At 54.5% G+C, this 19,106-nt stretch overlaps 1 protein-coding gene and 2 pseudogenes across 6 annotated transcripts in view; 2 read left to right on the forward strand and 1 right to left on the reverse strand.

Annotated features, from left to right (window-relative positions):
* Positions 1–1,621: 1,621 nt before the first annotated feature.
* On the forward strand, positions 1,622–1,738 carry LOC133765021 (U2 spliceosomal RNA; annotated as a pseudogene).
* Positions 1,739–5,162: 3,424 nt separating this feature from the next.
* Positions 5,163–5,969, reverse strand: LOC133763924 (small ribosomal subunit protein uS2-like; annotated as a pseudogene).
* A 9,829-nt stretch (positions 5,970–15,798) lies between these two features.
* Positions 15,799–19,106, forward strand: part of KMT2A (lysine methyltransferase 2A) — a 91,791-nt gene continuing 88,483 nt past the window's right edge. For 2 of the 6 annotated variants that reach the window (XM_062197124.1, XM_062197125.1), the window contains exons 1-2: positions 17,568–17,644; positions 18,438–18,536. In XM_062197124.1, the coding sequence (XP_062053108.1) occupies positions 17,576–17,644; positions 18,438–18,536 (168 nt within the window). In that variant the 5' untranslated portion in view covers positions 17,568–17,575. Of the gene's footprint in view, positions 16,276–17,567; positions 17,645–18,437; positions 18,537–19,106 lie in introns of those variants that run through there. The other 4 variants (XM_062197127.1, XM_062197128.1, XM_062197122.1 and 1 more) reach the window with 3 other exon arrangements.

Genomic DNA, 19,106 nt, shown 5'->3' on the forward strand with positions numbered 1-19,106 from the left:
AAAAAGGGAAATACTCCCCTGTAAAAAAATTCATTTTAAGGACACACAAACAAAGATGCTTAATGGAGTATTGGTTACATGTATTTTAAATTCAGAGGCATGGGGCCAGTTCTGGGGCATAGTGGGTAAAGCTGCTGCCGGCAGTGCTGGCATCCCATATGGGTGCCAGTCTAATCCAGCTCTCTGCTATGGCCTGGGAAAGCAGCAGAAGATGGCCCGAGTGCTTGGGCCCCTGCACCTGTTTGGGGGCCTGGAAGAAGTTCCTGGCTGCTGGTTTTGGATTGGCTCAGCTCTGGCCATGTGGCCATCTGGGGAGTGAACCAGAAGATGGAGGACCTCCCCCACTGTGTCTGCCTCTCCTCTCTGTAACTCTGCCTTTCAAAACAGAAAGAAAGAAAGAAAGAAAGAAAGAAAGAAAGAAAGAAAGAAAGAAAGAAAGAAAGAAAGAAAGAAAGAAAGAAGGGAGGGAGGGAGGGAGGGAGGGAGGGAGGGAGGGAGGGAGGGAGGAAGGAAGGAAGAAAGTCGAAGGTGTGATTAGTGCTAGAGAAGTAAGTGTGGAAGTCATCTGCACCTTGAGCCAAGGGAGTGAGGGGACAGCTCCCTGGGGGGAAGGCAGGCATCTTTGTAGGTTTTGTTTATCGCCCTGTCTCCTGACACTGTGTCTGGCATGTACTAAACAGTCAGTATTTGAATAAATTGGTTGAATTATGAAAAGGGGTGAAGGATAAGAACATGACTCTGAGAAACAACCTCATTTAAGGACAGACACAGGAAAAGAAGCCAGTGCCGGGGACTGGCAAGGCCACGGACGGTGGCAGAGCGAGGAGGCCGCAGACACCAAGGGAGGAAAACCTCCAGGAGGCTGGTTTGCTGTAAAAATGCAAACACAAGAAGCTCTAAAAGGCGCCCATTCCTTTTGGCAAATAGAAAGTCACTGGTGTGTTCGGAGCAGTGAAGTGGTGACAAAGGCTCAGAAAGAGTAAGGAACCGGAGGCTGCGAGCAGAGGTGGCTTTTGAGAGACTGGGCTATATCATCACCAGCCAACTGTTCTTTCTCTTCTACACTTGATCTTAGCCAAAAGGCCGAGAAGCGATTGTTCTTTCTCTTCTTACTGGTCCTCCCGCTCGGGCGATAGGTAGGCTGATGGCTCCCTACCTTTAATTCTAAAGCGCCTTCCCTTCCCGATCAGGCTACTGATCTCCCCCTCGTTACCCTCCTTCCTACAGGAGTGGAAATGTGGGGGACGTTTAGGGTCCTCTTCTGCTCCCAATCCTTCCATTTTGTTCCTGTCCTGGCCTAGGGGGCCGCGGATGCATCATGGCAGGATCAAGACAGCTCCTGCTGGCAGGAGCCGTCCTCCCTTCCTCCTGTACCCTCCATTCGTCAAGCTGCCTCCTCTCTCTCACATCCTACACTTGACACAGCAGCAAACCGAGTCTCACAGTTTCTCCTCCCTTCCCCACTGCCACCTAGGGCCAGGTCACCATGATCCCTCCCCTGGACACTGCCACCTGGTCTTCTCTCTGTCTTCCTTGCCTTTCTAGCGTCTCTTATTGAGCCAGAGCCGCAGTGACCTTTTCAAATATTCTCATCTTCTGTCAGTCTTCAGAACCTACAAAAATCGCTTCTTGGCCTTTTGGCTAAGATCAAGTGTAGAACCTTCTAATGGCTCTTATTTATTTATTTAATTTATTTGAAAGGCAGAGTGACCGAGAGAGAGGGAGAGACAGATCTTCCTGGCCGGCGCTGTGGCTTAAGCGCGTAAAGCTGTTGCCTATAATGCCAGCATCCCACATGGGCGCTGGTTTGAGTCCCGGCTGCTCCACTTCCGATCCAGCTCTCTGCTATGGCCTGGGAAAGCAGCAGAAGATGCCCCAAGTCCTTGGTCCCCTGCACCCGTGTGGGAGACTTGGAAGAAGCTCCTGGCTTCAGATGGGCACAGCTCCGACCATTGGGGAGTGAACCAGTGGATGGAAGACACCTCTCTCTCTCTCTTTCTCTCTAACTCTGCCTTTCAAATAAATAAAATCTTTTTTTTTTTTTTTGACAGGCAAAGTGGATAATGAGAGAGAGAGACAGAGAGAAAGGTCTTCCTTTTTGCCGTTGGTTCACCCTCCAATGGCCGCTACAGCTGGTGCATCTCACTGATCCGAAGCCAGGAGCCAGGTGCTTCTCCTGGTCTCCCATGTGGGTGCAGGGCCCAAGGACTTGGGCCATCCTCCACTGCCTTCCCGGGCCATAGCAGAGAGCTGGCCTGGAAGAGGGGCAGCCAGGACAGAATCCGGCACCCCAGCTGGGACTAGAACCCGGTGTACCAGTGCCGCAGGCGGAGGATTAGCCTGTTAAGCCATGGCACCGGCAAATAAAATAAATCTTAAGAGAAAGAGAGAGAGGGAGATCTTCCATCCACTGGTTCACTCCCCAGATGGCAGTGATGGTCAGGGATGGATCAGAAACTCCATCTGGGTCTCCCACATGGATGCAAGGGCCCAAGTACTTCCATCTTCTGCTGACTTCTCTGGCACTTTAGCAGGGAGCTGGATCAGAAGCTGAGCAGCCAGGACTTGAACTAGCGCTCCAATATGGGATGAGAGTTGTAGGCGATGCTTCAGCTGCCGCGCCCACAAAGCTGCCTCTCAAGTGGCACATCTTTAAGTCCCTGTATGATCTGAAACCATCGCCACCGCCACCCCCAAACCTGACGCACCTCAGCTCCTCCCACAGTTCCCATCCTTTACGTTCTCCAGGTGCTCTGGCTTCTCTGCTGTCCCAGACACCCCACAGCTCAGGGCGTGTGTGCTGGTGCTTTATGCTCTGCCCTCGGGCCTCCTTTGCTTTCTGCTCCTTTCCTTCAGGGCTCAATTCAGATGGCCCCTGGAGCCTGAGCCAGTGCATCCTCCACCAGCTGGTACAGCTCTGCCTCTCCTAGCTCTCTGCTCTCCTTGTCCTACGTACACTGTACTGACCACCACTCCCCCTGTCTAGTTAGTCCTTTGTTGTCTGTCTCCCTGCTGGACTGTGAGCACCCACAAGGCACACCTACCCCTAGGAGCAGAGATAAAGACAACCAAGAGGCTGGCGCCGCAGTTCACTAGGCGAATCCTCCGCCTGCAGCACCCACACTTCGGGTTCTAGTCCCGGTCGGGGCGCTGGTTCTGTCCCGGTTGCTCCTCTTCCAGGCCAGCTCTCTGCTGTGGCCAGGGAGTGCAGTGGAGGATGGCCCAAGTGCTTGGGCCCTGCACCCGCATGGGAGACCAGGAGGAAGCACCTGGCTCCTGGCTTCGGATCGGCACAGCGCGCTGGCCGTAGCGGCCACTTGTGGGGGTGAACCAATGGAAGGAAGACCTTTCTCTCTGTCTCTCTCTCCCACTGCCATCATCTTCCTCACCAGGACTGCAGCCAGGCGCTCTGATATAGGACGTGGGCTTCCCAACCAGAGGCTTAACCCGCTGAGCCGCCATGCCCGTCCCAGTCCACCATGTCTGCTAATGGCTGCGACGGTGCTGCCGTGGCATGTGTGTCGTTCCCAGCATCACTCTGCTCAGCCCTGTCAGCTGCCACCAAGCCACGTCTTCGTCATGTACTTGATTAATGTGGTTTGTTTTTTTATTCCTCCTCCGACCACTTCTGCCAGAAATGGCCCTGGATCTAACTCTGCCTGTCAAAAAAAAAAAAAAAAAAAGGACAACCAAGAAACTGCCTGCGTCAAAGAAGATGTACTTTTTTCGAAGGGAGGCGAGAACTTCCACTTTGCTTACAGCCTTTTCTTTTCTTTATTTATTTATTTGGACAGGCAGAGTGGACAGTGAGAGAGAGAGAGAGAGAGACAGAGAGAAAGGTCTTCCTTTTCCGTTAGTTCACCCCCACAATGGCCGCTGCGGCCGGCACACCGCGCTGATCCAAAGCCAGGAGCCAGGTGCTTCTCCTGGTCTCCCATGGGGTGCAGGGCCCAAGCACTTGCGCCATCCTCCACTGCACTCCCTGGCCACAGCAGAGAGCTGGCCTGGAAGAGGGGCAACCAGGACAGAATCTGGCACCCTGACCAGGACTAGAACCCGGTGTGCCAGCGCCGCAGGCGGAGGATTAGCCTATTGAGCCACAGCGCAGGCCAGCCTTTTCTAAATACTGATGGAGACTGTGGATTCAAAAGGCTTCCATAGCCTTGGCAGCTCATGTCAAGAGGCTCAGGTGGTCACGGACGTCATATATAAGAGTGTTAATTGTTAAAATGACAACAGGAGTCACTGTGTACTAACTTCCCATGCAGGACCTCTGTCCTTAATGAGTTGTATTATGAAAGTTAACTGTAGAACTTGTTCTCAAACAGTTTGTGTGCGTGTGGGAGGGGACAAATTGTTGAAATCTTTACTTAGTATAATGTTAGTCTTCTGTGTATAAAGTTAATTGAAAACGAATCTTAATGGAGAATGGGACTGGGAATGGGAGAGAGAAGAGGAGCTGGGGGGGGAGTGGGAGTAGGAAGGCAGGTAATGGTAGGAAGAATCACTATATTCCTAAAATTGTACTTATGAAATTTGTACTCATTAAATAAAAGGTTTCTTTGGGAAAAAAGAAAGAAAGAAACCGCCGGCCCTGGAGGAGCCCACTCTTCAGGGAGTCAGGTCACCCAAGAAGCCATTAGCATGGCCGTGCTCACAGCCGCTGGATACAAGAGTCAGAGGCCCTAGGGACTGGTTGTTGGGGCAGCCGTGAAGGCGCTCCGCAGCCCAGGTGCAGTTAAAGCCGTGAGCTTGCAGAAGAAAATGCGAGGAGCGAGCAGCACTCAGGCGGCACCAGTGTTTCAGGGTGAAGGACAGAGAAAGGCGGCAGGAAAGAACTAGTGCCAGGGGCCCAGAGCAGCAGGGAAGAGAAGCCATCAATGGCAGAGCTGCTCGATGCCTCGCGGAAAGCCACCAGCGAGGCTGATAGCACTTCTTACCGAGGACTGCCTGCAGCTCAGCCACTGCCCCACACAGGTCGCGTGCACCTGTTAATCTCCCAACAGCCCCACTGTACGGATACGGAGAATCGTCCACTTACCCACGTGCACACTCCTACTGAGAAACCCAAGTGCTTTGAGCTTTCACTCCTTTTTTTTTTTTTCTTTTGTTCCTGTGTAAACTGGTGTTTATTTTCCGTCTACCTCATTTCCATGTTTGCTTCAGAGACCGTGAAGAGCAGCCTGAGACCACTCAGGGTTGTTCCCACGCGCTCGGCGGCCTGAGCAGGGGGAGCTGCAGGCCAGGCGCCAGTGGGGACCTGCTGAGGAGGCGCCCGAGGGCACCTGCACACCCTTTAGATTGGTCTGCGACCTCCGGGCGAGCAGCCGTGAACTCAGGCGCTGCGGCCGTCCCTTCCCCTTGGTCACAGCTTTCTCAGCAGCGGCCTGCTCTTCTTTTTCAGTCTCTTCAGGATCTCTGAAGAAGTAGAGACCAGGCATGACCTCCCAGGGGTGTTCACGGGAGATGGTACCACGCATGCGCAGAACCTCCCGGGCCAGCATCCCGCACATCAGACCCACATCAGCTCCCTTGCTGTTGCACAGAGGAGAGTGTGTGTTACACAGAGCAATGGTCAGCAGGTTCACATAAGATGCCTCTGTGAGAGTCTGGCGGTCAGCCCTGGGATCAGTGACCACCAGAAGCCGTGGCTCCCGGAAGGCTTCCTGGATCCGGTGAGTGAAGGTCCCAGGTGCAACACGACCAGCTGCCCCAGTTGGGGCAGCAAACTTCAGCACAGCCCTGTGGCCAGTGTTTCTGGAAGGTATCACCCTGACGTCAGCAGAGTGTTGCAATGGCACCAATGGCAGGAGACGACAGAAGTTTCTCCCAGGTTAATGAGTAGATGCAGCACTCTTCCTTCTGCAGCTGTACTGCTCCAGTTGGAAGCCACCTAGGGGGGTTCCTGCTGCAAGGAACTTGAGGACGTCCTTCTCCTTCATTTGCAGGACATCAAGGGCTCCGGCCATTGTGACAGCTTCCCTTGAAGTTCCGCCGTGAATCAAGAACGACGCGGTGTGGACCCCTCACCAGGCAGCGCGGAACAGCGTGCACTCTTACACACCGTGTTGTCACCGTGAGACCAGACCAGGCCTGCTCTCTGTGCTTGTTCACGTTCTGCTGGGTACCACTAAGGGTCACATGCTGTTCTGGGCTCTGAGTGGGGGGGCAGTGAAGCGGACAAAGCCCCTCCCTTCTGGGAGCGTGGATGCTCGTGGGGAGACTGACATTAAACAAGTAAACACATCCGAGGTGCTAAGTGCTGTGAAGAAAACGACGTGGCGTAAGGTATCAGGCGTGATCAGTGGTGGCTCTGAAGAGGTGACATTTAAGCAGAGATCTGAAGGAAGTGAGAGAGTGTGCCAAGAGGATATCTGGAGGAAGAACGTTCCAGGCCGGGGGAACAGCAAGTGCAAAAGCCCGTGAGTGTGACTGGCAGGTTCCAGGAACTGCAGGGCGCCAGAGCAGTAGGGATACGGTGGAGCAGGGAGAAGGAGGTCAGAGAGAGGTGGAGGGGCTTCTAGGGATGCCTTGGTGAATGGAAAGGGTTAAGGGACCAAGCAGACTGGTGTGTGTGCCAGAATCAAGTTGAGGGAGAAGGTGTGTGGCCGGCCTGAGGTACAGCAGTTCAAACACCACTTGGGATGCCCACCTCCCAGACTGGAGCGCCTGGGTTCCAGCTCCAGCTCTACTCCCAAGTCCAGCTTCCTGCTGAGGTGCACCCTGGGAGGCAGCAGGTGATGTGGCTCAGGTACTTGGGTCCCTGCCCCAGCTATCACAGGCATTTGGGGAGTGAATATCTCTCTCTCTCTCTCAAATAAATGTTTACAGATATGTATATATACACACATGTGTGTGTATGTGCAAACTTGTTTAGGTATTCTGAAATATCAGACATCAAACTTAACAATGACTACCTTTTGAGAGGAACACATATTTAGACTTTTTATTTTTTGTTCTTCCATATCTTTGAAATTTCATACCTTGCATATCTTACTTTTTTAAAAAAATTATTTTATTTAGTTGAAAGTCAGAATTACAGAGAGAGAGGGACACACACACACACACACAGATCTTCAATCTGCTGGTTCACTCCCCAAATGGTTGCATTAGCCAGGGCTGCGCCAGGCCAAAGCCAGCAGCCAGAAGCTTCTTCTTGGTCTCCCATGAGGACACAGGGGCCCAAGCACTTGGACCATCTTCTGTTGCTTTTCCCAGGTACATTAGCAGGGAGCTGGATTGAAAGTGGAGCAGCTGGGACTGGAACCAGCGCCCATATGAGATGCCGGCATCACAAGTGGCAGCTTTACCTGCTACATTACAATGCCTGCAGCCGTATCTTACTTTTATAATAACAAAAAAAAATAGTTTTAAGAAATTAACTCTCAGGGGCCGGTGCCGTGGCTCACTTGGTTAATCCTCAGCCTGTGGCGCCAGCATCCCATATGGGCGCCGGTTCTGGTCCCGGTTGCTCTTCTTCCAGTCCAGCTCTCTGCTGTGGCCTGGGAGGGCAGAGGAGGATGGGCAGGTGCTTGGGTCCCTGCACCCGTGTGGAAGACCAGGAGGAAGCACCTGGCTCCTGGCTTTGGATCACCATAGCGGCCATTTGGGGGGTGAACCAACGGAGGAAAGACCTTTTCCTCTGTCTCTCTCTCTCACTGTCTAACTCTGCCTGTCAAATAAATTAAAAAAACAAAAAACAAACAAACAAACAAAAACCTCTCAACACTGTGCTAAGAGGATGCAGCTAAGTCCCCGTCTCTCTCCTTTCACAGCCAAGCCTCCAGCTGCCTCCTCCTGAGCCTCCTGGTCTTCTCCAGTTCCTTCACAACCAAACGCACTCTGACTTTAAAGTTCACCTTCCTCTACAATGGCTCTGCCTAAGACGGCCTGCGACTTCCTCCAACCTCAGCGAACACTCCTCTCCTTGGCTCTTTCTCTCCCTGACCCCTCTGCGGCACTGGACGCTGCTCACGGCTCCTCTGAAACCCTTTGCCCTTTCATTTCCCATCCTGCCCTCTGTTTCTGTTTTAATGTTCTTTTGAGAGGCAGAGGGACAGAGAGCGAGCTCCCGTCAACTCCCCGAATGCCTGCAATGGCTGGGGCTGTGCCTGGGCTGACGTCTGGAGCTGGGATTTCAATCCAGATCTCCCACACGCGTGGCAGGAACCCACTTCCCCGCGTGGGCTGCAAGTGTCCACTGGTGTCTTAACCGCTAGGTTAAATGGCCTGGCCCACCTGGGCGTCCTTTGACCTCACTGAGTGTTCTTTGGTTCTTTCTTGGGGTCCTTTCGTTGTCTGGGATCTCCCGGTTTGCAGGGCCTACAGCCCTGGGCTGCTTCTGCCCCTTTGCTTCTGTGTGCCACATGCACTCCTTCATATGGGCTCATTCACACCATGTGTCCCGGCCCCAGATCTCCGTTTCCGGCTCTTTCGCCTGAGCTCCAATCCAATTTCTCTAACTTCTCACTAGCCGGCTCCACCTGCAGAACTCACAGGCATTCCCAAATGCATCTGTCCCAAACCCAAACTCATCTCTAAGCGAAAACACTTCTTTCTATTCTCCTTGGTCTAGCAGACCTAGCTTGGTCTGCCACCTGGACCCCAGCAGGCAACCTGAGAAAAGCCCCTCTTTTCTATCCCCCGCAGCTAAATGGACACCAGAAGTCATTCTATTTGCTAAAAATCTCAGCAATCTGTCTGCACTCCGGCATCTTCCCCGCCTTCATCATTCTTTTTTTTTTTTGACAGGTAGAGTTGTAGACAGAGAAAGAGACAGAGAGAAAGGTCGTCCCCCCCACCCCCACCCCGCCACCGCTGGTCCACCCCCCAAACAGCCGCCATGGCCAGCGTACTGCGCTGATCCAAAGCCAGGAGCCAGGTGCCTCCCCCTGGTCTCCCATGTGGGTGCAGGGCCCAAGCACTTGGGCCATCCTCCACTGCCCTCCCGGGCCACAGCAGAGAGCTGGACTGGAAGAGGAGCAACCGGGACCAGAACCCAGCGCCCATATGAGATGCCAGTGCCGCAGGCAGAGGATTAACCTAGTGAGCCATGGCGCCGGCCCCACCTTCATCATTCTTGACCCGGACTACAGCACGTGGATCTGAGTCTGACGCCCTGCAAAACGGTTGAAAATATCCTCACTGCTCTTTCTCACTTCAAGCCCAAATTCTTTTTAAAAGATTTATTCTTATTTGTTTATTTGAAAGGCAAAGTGACAGAGAGAGAGAGAGAGAGATCATCCATGCTCTGGTTCATTTCCGAATGGCCACAGGGCTGAGGGGCTGGGATAGACTGAAACCAGGAGCCAGGAACTCCGTATGTGTCTCCCACGTGGGTGGCAGATGCACTACAGTTTGGGTTACCCTAATCACCAGCGCCGGCTTCCCCCACTGTGCCACAACACTGGCTCCAAGTCTGTCTTCTCCTACTCAGCTGACACAGTGATGTAACACAAATTCTAATCACTCAGTCTCTGCTCAAAATCTCAATTTTTTTCCTTACCGTTGTAAGATAAAATCCAAACTCCTTGGCCAGCACAGTGGCTCAATAGGCTAATCCTCCGCCTGCGGCGCCGGCACACCGGGTTCTAGTCCTGGTCGGGGTGCCGGTTCTGTCCCGGTTGCTCCTCTTCCAGTCCAGCTCTCTGCTGTGGCCCGGGAAGGCAGTGGAGGATGGCCCAAGTATTTGCACCCTGCACCCGCATGGGAGACCAGGGGGAGGCACCTGGCTCCTGGCTTCGGATCAGTACAGTGCACCAGCCATAGTGGCCATTTTGGGGGTGAGCCAACGGAAGGAAGACCTTTCTCTCTGTCTCTCTCTCTCTCTAACTCTGCCTGTCAAAAAACAACTCAATTTTTTTCCTTACCATTCAAAGTCCAAACTCCTTAATATGACCTAGCCAGTCACCTTCCGACACCTATCCACACGTACCGTACATTCAAATAACACTGAAGTACTTCTTTGCTTCTCAAGACTCCAGGCTTTTTTGTGTTTCTGGGAAAGTTTGCGGCTTAGCACCTTTGGATCTCCAGCTCTAAGGGAGCACCTGTTACAAAGTAGGTGCTGGCTAAACAATTAAAAGACAAAAACATCAGAAAGCGTGGAGGTTGCATGTAAGGACACCAGCCAGAAGACTACTATGAGAGCACAGCTTAGAGATAATGAGAACAAAAGGAAAGAAAATGTTTTAGTGCAATATTTCCTCCAAGCTTTACTAGTGGAAACAATCACAACCAGATAATAATTATCCCCGTCAGTTTTTTTCTCTTTGAAAAATATGAACTTGTGGTCACTGGTACACTTTCAAATGGAGACAACTGATTTTAACTAAAGTGTTATAAAATAAAACAAAAGCCCTGCACATGGCATTGTCAGAATCCTCTGACATACTAAACCCTCTGGGTAGGAATCCCAAGGTTCAACAGTGCAGCCAGGAAGGGTCATTTATTCTCCACACATCCCCTGGGCTGGTGTGCATACTGCCGGCCCAGAGGACGCAGAGAGACGTGCTCCTCAGTTCCTGTCTCAAAGAGCCCATGGCCCAAAAAGCATCCACCCCTTGCTCTTGAGCAGAGCTACACCAAAGCCTTTACTGAAAGCCTACGCTAGGGTTAGTATTTAAAGTGCTTGCAGGAGCCCGCGCTGTGGCCTAGCAGATTAAGGCTCCGCTTGTGACACCTGCATTCCATACCGGTTCAAGTCCCAGCTGCTCCACTTCTGATCCAGCTCTCTGCTGATGCACCAGGAAAAAGAAGAGGAAGATGACCTAAGTGCTTGGGTCCCTGCACTCCCCTGGGAGACCTGGAAGAAGCTCCCGGCTCCTGGCTTTGGCCTGGACCAGCCCTGGCCGTTGTAGCCATTTGGAAAGTGAACTAACAGATGGAAGACCTCTCTCTCTCTCTCGCTCGCTCTCGCTCTTGCTCTGTTTTTCAAATAAATAAATAAATAAGTAAATAAGTAAGTAAGTACGTAAGTAAAGTGTTTGTAGTCACAGATCTGGCTCACAATACCGAATTCTTTTGAACACCATCACTCTTAGTTTGAGGACACTGTTTGTTGTTGTTGTTGTTGTTTTGTTTTTTTGACAGGCAGAGTTAGACAGGGAGAGAGAGAGAGAAAAGTCTTCCTTCCATTGGTTTATCCCCCAAATGGCTGCTACGACTGGCGCACCGCGCTGATCCAAAGCCAGGAGCCAGGTGCTTCCTCCTGGTCTCCCATGCAGGTGCAGGGCCCAAGCACTTGGGCCATCCTCTACTGCCTTCCCGGGCCACAGGAGAGAGCTGGACAGGAAGAGGAGCAATCGGGACAGAACCCGGCACCTCAACGGGGACTAGAACCTGGGGTACCAGTGCCGCAGGCGGAGGATTAGCCAAGTGAGCCGCGGCACCGGCCGAGGACACTGTTCTTTGGGACAGTGTTCTAATGCAGTATATCTTTGGGACAGTGTTCTAATGCAGTCTATCCATTGGAGCCCCTTTTGGAGAAAGGAATTTGAGAGGTGGCATTTTTGCCTACTGAATAAGGGAATTCCTGGGCGGAAAATGCTTCCATCAGAATGAGAGAGAAGGCACTTCATTTAGATCCTGTACTCTTCATAATAATCCTACAAAGCTGCAATTAATATCTTTACATTAAAATTTGTTTATTTGAGGAGCTGGTGTTGTGGCATAGAGGGTTAAGTCGATACCTGCAATACCGACATCCCATATGGGAGCCGGTTTGTGCCCTGCTGCTCCACTTCAGATCAAGGTCCCTGCTAATGGCCTGGGGAAAAGCAGTGGAAGATGGCCCAAGTGCTTGGGGCTGACTCCTGGCTTTGGCCTGGCCCAGCCTGGCTGTTGCAGCCATCTGGGGAGTGAACCAGTGGATAGAGGAACTCTCTCTTTCTCAGCACTTTCAAGTAAATAAGTAAATCTTTTTAAAAATTATTTATTTGAATTGCAGAGAGAGAGACAGAGAGAGAGAAAGCTGCCATTTACTGGTTTACTCCCTAAATACCTGCAATACCCAAAGTACTGTGTGATAGGCTAAAGCTAGGACCCTGGAACTCAGTCTGGGTCTCCCACATGGGTGGCAGGGACCAAAGTAATTGAGTCACCTGCTGCCTCCCAGGGTGCACATAAGCAGGAAGCTGGAATGGAAAGTGAAGCCAGGACTTGAACCCAGGTGCTCCACAAAAGATACAGGCATCCCAAGTAGCATCTTAACCACAGCACCAAATGCCCACCCCTAATTTCCTTATTTTGGTAAATTAGGGAACTGAGGCATAATGGGGCAAGGTGTCTGATTCAAAGTCAGATAGCTGAAATTATTGGACCTGCAAATCAAGCCCTGCTTTGACTCTGAGCCCATGTTCGTTCCACCACAATGTTGGTTTGCAACAAGGAATCTTTCCAGAGGAGAGGAAAAGGGAGCAAACACCAGAGGTCTCTTTAAATTAGAAATGACATATGAATTTGCAGAAGTGGGCAAAACTTAAGGTTCCGTTCTTCAAAGTTTCCTGTGTCATTTGGAAAAAAAAATAAAATATATGCAATTTTTATTAGGTTGGCAAAGTTCAAGAAAGTTAAAAACTCCTCTTTGGAAGGGTGTGCAGAAAAAGGCACTCTGAATGGCCACAGCCCTCACTGGGCACAGTTCGGCAACATGTATCATAACTACAAAGGTGCGTGTGCGTACCTTTTGACTCAGCAATTCTACTTCTAGAAATCTATACTACAGATATATTTGCACTTTTGCAAAATGATATGCATTCAAGGTTATGCATCACAACATTATTTGAAACACAATCAGCTGGGAGCAAATCAAGTGCCTACCAAGAGAGAACTAGTTAAATTCCATCACACTTGTTCCATACAGCCCCCAGAATAAGGACAGCATCTACCAAAAGGAGTGTTCTCCAAGGTGTACTAAGCGAAACAAGAGAGCGATCCGGGAAATGGGTTTGATGTGCCTTCACTCATGGGAAAACTTCTCGATGACTTTCTTGCTTAGCCATGGACTGTCCTTGGAAACATACACAACAGACCTCAGGCCGGTCTTTAGGAAAAGGGAAGGTACAACTGGGGGAGAGTCATATTAGACACAGGAAAAACACACTGAGGTAAAAAGTAAAACCCAAAATAAAGCCAGTGCATGGAGTTTCAGGCACCACATGAGTACGGCACGGATTGTCTGGAAGTTCACCAGCATGGTCAGTGGATCCCCGTGGCAGACCCTAATGAGTTCTGGGCAGTAATGAGTACTGGCTGTGAGGACTTGGACATTACTCTCAGCCTCAGTTTCCCCATCCACACAATCAGAATGATCCCAGAGGACTGGTGGAAATTGAGTGTGCGTAAGGCCCTTAGGCTCACAGAAAGCACTCAGCGAGTGTCAGTTGTGATGGCTATTCCTGCCCTAGAAGCTCCCACGATAAGCCAAACTCTGATTTGCTCTGGATCCGTTTGGAGGCAAAGGAACAAACCCGAGGATGACTCAAGTTGTTTTTCTACCCACGAGACTGCACCTGGGGACTGCGACAGCCTCCAAAGACATTCTGCCTTCTCGCTGCTGCCACCCGACCTGCTCCCACCTGTGCTCAACAAAGTGTGCTTGAAGTGAGGGGGTTACTCCGAACCCGGCCGCTGTCCTCTGGGGTGGAGGGCGGGAAGAAATTCTGTTGACACAATTACATAAAGCCTGTCACTCAGTCCCCTGCCCATTACCTCCGCAGACCGTTATGCATATTAAAAGGGGGGGGGCGGCAAATACAAAAGAAAAATAGCCGAGAGAGAGTGAGAGAGGGAGCAAATCACGAATGCTGGAGGGAATCCACGTGGTCGCCAATCTGTAACTGATCAGGGCAGCTACACTGGAGTCCAAGCCCCAGCGCCTCGCGCTCCGTACGCTGCAATGGAGAAATCGTCCACATCGAGGTGCCTCTGTCCTTCGCGGAGTCTCGGGGCTGCCGACACTCCCACCCTTTCTGCACCTAGTAAACCACGCCATGTAACAACGGAATCTGGTTCTTGTGCGCGTCGTGCGTGCGCTTTGCAAGCCATCTGGGCCCCATCCTGCGCGGTTGGAACGCTGATCGATCCGGGACGAGTTGGGGGAGTTGGGGCTGGCTTGCCTGCGTCTCCTCCCCTCCTCCGCTGCCCTCCACCTCCCACCCCACCGTCCGCCCTGCCCGAACGTTTCGCCGGTGGAGAGACGCAAGCTTTCAGCACCCGGAGGCCGTGGACCTTCTCTGGAGGCGTGCAGTGCTCCCTCCGGAGGGCCAGAGCCGAGTGCAACCTGCTCACCACGACCCTCCCCCCTCCTTCGCAAACTCGCCGCCCCGGGGCTGTAACATCACAGGCAGTGCGTTGTACCGGTGCGGGAGTCCGGGAGGCTGCGTGACCTTCCAGCGAACTCCACCTCGGCTGGAGGGGGGCGGGGGGCGGGGAGGGGGACGAAGGCTGCCCCGGGGCCTGCAGGCTGAGTATCGATCCCCCAGCCTCAGTCAACCCAAGTTCTCCTGGCACAAACGCCTCCCTCCCCTCTCCGCTCTCCCAGCCTTGCAGGCTTCCAGCGCCTCGCTGGAGGAGCCCTCCCCTCTCTCCCGCAATAAAGTAAACCCGGTGGATAGTCAGCCCCCTCCCGAGCCCTCCTCCTTGCTTCCCCCTCCCCCTCCCTCCGCGGGCTAACCCCGCGCGCAGAGCTCGCCGCCGGCGGGCCTCTTCCACCCAGTGTATCATAATGCCCGGCGCGCTCCTCCCTCCCCCTCTCTTAATCAGAAACGTGCTCGCGAGCCCCCTCCCTCTGCGCGCATACATTAGGGTCTGCTTTGCATGCAGCGGCAGGCCGCGACCGGAGGCAGAAGGGGCGGGGGCGCTTTTGCCCGCCTCTTCCCTCCAGGCCCCGTTAGCCACCCAGCTTCAGCTTCGTTGTAACGCCGCGTCGTTAGCGGAGCACGCCGCGGCCCCTGTGCCCGGGCCGGAGACGCGCAACCCACCTCTCTGCAGAAGGGCACGGCAGCCAGAGGCCCCTCGGCCCCGAGCGCACAGTAGGGCGAGGAGGTGGCGGGAGACCTGCCACTCGGGGTGTGCGTTTCGGAGGAGAGCTCCAGCATGAAAATGGGAGGGGCCCCTCCTTTATTTTTTAAAGCGCGTTCCTTGAGGGCCTTCCTATTTTGCATATAGTAAACTGGGCAACGCTTCTGTTTTGCATGTAGTACAATAAGGGCTCTTTTATTCTAGAGGCGTTCGATCCGGGCTAGACCCGCTCGTATCCGCGCCCCGAGGCGGAGGAGAAGGCTCGCTCCTCCCCGACCCAGCAGCCGCCTCGTACTGGAAGCCGCTCTCCTGGGCGGTTCGATTCCCAGCGCGTCCCGGGAACGTGTGTAATCGGCCTCCGGGCTCTCGAGGCTGCAGGCGGCCCGGCTCCCTCCGCCTCCATCCTCGCCGTAGCCCTCGCCCCCTCCCCCTCTCCCCGGAACCCGCGCTCCTCTCCCGGCTCCTGGGCTTCCTTCCCCCCTCCTTTTCCCTAGCAATGCCGCTCCCGGAGGGCGGGGCATGCAGTTATCCAGGTTGCGGGGCGGGCGGGCGGGCGGGCGGCCGCGGCCCGGGCCTCTGGATGCAGTAGCCGCGGCCCGGCGTCAGAGGCGTAGGCCCGAGGCCTGCATACAGATTGCGGGGCCGGCGGGCGCGGCCCGGCGCTCTGCATAGCGGCCGGCCGGGCGCAGGCCGCCGGGCGGCGCCGAGCGGGTTAGGCAGGTTCCGGGGCCCTCCGCCCCCCCTCCGCCTCCCCGCCCCCCTGTGTTGTCGCCTCTCCCTCTCGCTGCTTCACTTCACGGGGCGAACATGGCGCACAGCTGTCGGTGGCGCTTCCCCGCCCGACCCGGGACCACCGGGGGCGGCGGCGGCGGGGGGCGCCGGGGCCTAGGGGGCGCCCCGCGGCAACGCGTCCCAGCCCTGCTGCTTCCCCCCGGGCCCCCGGTCGGCGGCGGCGGCCCCGGGGCGCCCCCCTCCCCCCCGGCTGTGGCGGCCGCGGCGGCGGCGGCGGCGGCGGCGGCGGCGGGAAGCAGCGGGGCTGGGGTTCCAGGGGGAGCGGCCGCCGCCTCAGCAGCCTCTTCGTCGTCCGCCTCGTCTTCGTCTTCGTCATCGTCTTCAGCCTCCTCAGGGCCGGCCCTGCTCCGGGTGGGCCCGGGCTTCGACGCGGCGCTGCAGGTCTCGGCCGCCATCGGCACCAACCTGCGCCGGTTCCGGGCGGTGTTTGGGGAGAGCGGCGGGGGAGGCGGCAGCGGAGAGGTAAGGGGGCGAGGAACCCCCAGGTCCGGGGTCTCGACCCTCCGCGGAGCCCCCTCCCCTCCCCCATCCGGGCTGGAGGAGCATCCCGATTCTGGGACCATCCTGAGGTCCCTGACCCGGGGCAAATGGCCCTCCCATCTTGGGACCCTCCTCCCCCCCCACCCCTCCGTACGGGGCTGCAGACCTCCCCCCCCCCAGGCGACCCCTCCCCGGGGTCTGGACCCATCTGGCGAAGGGCGTTTGGACCCCCTCCCCCTGACCCTTCCCCAGACCCCTTGGCACAGACCCCCTCGCCGGGGTTTCCCATCCCGGGACTGAACCCCTCCTCCCTTTCACAGATTACCTCATCCGAGCAAGATTCCTCCCTCCCTCCCTGCTAGAGACCTGATCCCGCCACATCCCCGCCTCCCTCCCTGGGCAGATGTGTTACTCCTGGGGCAGTTTCCCCTGTCGGGCATCCCTCGGGTGATGGCCTCTTCCAGGGCCACGTTCTTGGCCTGGCCCTTGGGGACCGATGTCCTTTCCGGTGCCTTGCTGGCGCACACCTGACGACCCCTCCGCGGCCCGTCCCCGGGGCCGGGTCCCTACCTTGCCGGCCACTCCCCCTTCCTCCACCCCCGCCCCCCAGCCCACCCCGCACCCCGGCCCGCCCTGCCCCACCGGGGGAAGTCGCCTTTCCGCTCCACCTGGCCTCCCCTCACCTCCTCTCCCTCTCTAGATAACGGCGATCTCGCACAGCAGTCCCCCCCCACCCCACCCCCGGCCTGCAGGGCTGCAGTTCCTAGCCTGTGGGTAGCAGGACTTCTGTACCTTCGCTCCAGCCTGTCCCTCTTTAGAGAGAAGGGTTAGTGGCTTCTCGGAGGGGGGAACAGCCCACGGTCCCCGAGGTGTAGAGGAGAGCAGCTTTCCACCCGTGCCCCGGAGGGGAGGCAGGCGTCCCCGCCAGCCCTGGGGAGGGGGCCCCTGAGCGGGGAGGTGTTTGTGGGGGGACCTGGGCAGGGTCCTCCCAGGGGAAGCAGCTGCTCTGCTACCCCACCCACTGCGCCGGAGAGCACGCAGTGTCCAACCCCGGCTCCCTCCTTCTCCTCTCGTCATTTCTCTATTGATCCACCTTTTCCTAGGCCAATCCTGGGGCGGGGGGCGGGAGGGGAAGCTGGGCTGGGGGTGAGGAGTAGATAGGGACAGTTTTACTTTAGTGTGGCGGTGGTGGCGGCGGCGGCGGCGGCGGTGGTGGTGGCATTGGCGGCAGTGGCGGCGGCGGCGGTGGTGGTTGCTTTGGGTTGGAAGCAAAAGGAGGATTATGAGGCAAAGTTATTCCTTAGAAGGAGGAGCTGGGGTTCTCGCCCTGATTCTTACAAGGGGACCCAAGGTGGGTGAAGGGTCAGAGCTTTGCCCTTCCCCACTAGTACTGGGGCGACAACCGGGATGCTTTGATGAGCACCCTTCAGCCCCCTTCAGCCAAAAGCAAAGTTGCCCTGGGAAGGGAAGTTGAGTTCAGGTTCAGCCGTGGCGTTGCGCATTTGTTTTCCATTGGATGCAGAAGGGGGAGTCTGAATCCTGGGGGAGGGGGTGAGGCTGGAATGGGGGGATGCTAGGAGGAGGAAGAGCAGCTGCTAGGGGCTGAAGCGGAGGGGGGCAAGGGGTTGCAGCTCTGGAGTGCTCTTGATTGAAACAGAAAGGGAAAGATAACAACCAGCCGTTTCCTGCGTGCTCTGCCGTTGGTGCACACAAAATATCCTGGGCAAACCCCTTGTCCCCTATTGTGCCCCACACCCCTTTAGATTTACCCAAAGATCCTGGGAAGATGGGGAGGGAGGAGATCCCAGGGACCCTGGCCCCTCCTCTCAAGGAGCTGGCATTTTGAGTTGTTAGTCTTCCTGCCTCCCCCCCATCCCCCCTTTTTTTAAATGGTTTCTAAGGCAGCCTGATCAGGAGACTGACAACAACCCGCCTTCTGACAGAGCAAGGAGGACATGATGGGGGCGTGTTCCCTGCTAGATAGCTAGCTGCAGCGGCCCCTTTCCCTGCCTCTCTGCTCTCTCTCCACCTCCTTTTCCCAGCCTTCAGAAGGCAGCTGCAGTCAGCAGGGTTGTTTGAGACTATTTTGTTGGTTGCTGTAGATTGTTATTTTTTTTTGAAAGGCCAATTCTGTATTTTTTAAGCTAACAACACAGATCCCATGTAGTTGGAGAACCAAAGGCCTCATACATGACAAAAAGACTGAACCGTTCAGGTTACTTGCATGGAGTTGGTGCTTAAATGTGAGTTGATTTTGCTTTTTTAAAAGATACAGCAGCAAAATAAAAATAAATAAATAAAATAAGTAGACTTACTGACATTTCATTTACCTGCTTATTTTCAAAATTGAGACTTGCCTGGTTATATGTAGAATTTTGGTCCCATGTATATTTGAGTATGATAAAGTCTATCAGGAGAAGTTCGTCTATGTTAAGGGGATTCTAAGAAGCATTCTCTTCCTGTTCAGCATGCTTATGTGTTTTGTATTAAAGGACCAAGGGTTCATGTGTCAAATGTTGTTATCACATATTCAGAGGCAAAGTTTTATCCTGAGAGCTTCCAATCACAGCTTTTCAAGAGACTGGTTAGAAAGAGAGCCACCTGGATTCAGGGACCTAATGTCTGGGCACCAGAATATTTAATCTGTTGGTCTTTGACAAATCACCTTTAACATTGCAATCAGGTGCTAACATTTTCTTACCCGCTGGCACTATGAGAGGATTGTAAATAGTGTTTTATTTTGCTCAACGGTAATCTGTAATGTCAGGGAGTTGCAGTTATTTGAAATAAGACCACATTAATATTAAGAGTTA

Source organism: Lepus europaeus, chromosome 7, assembly GCF_033115175.1.
Source record: "Lepus europaeus isolate LE1 chromosome 7, mLepTim1.pri, whole genome shotgun sequence".
NCBI lineage: Eukaryota > Metazoa > Chordata > Mammalia > Lagomorpha > Leporidae > Lepus > Lepus europaeus.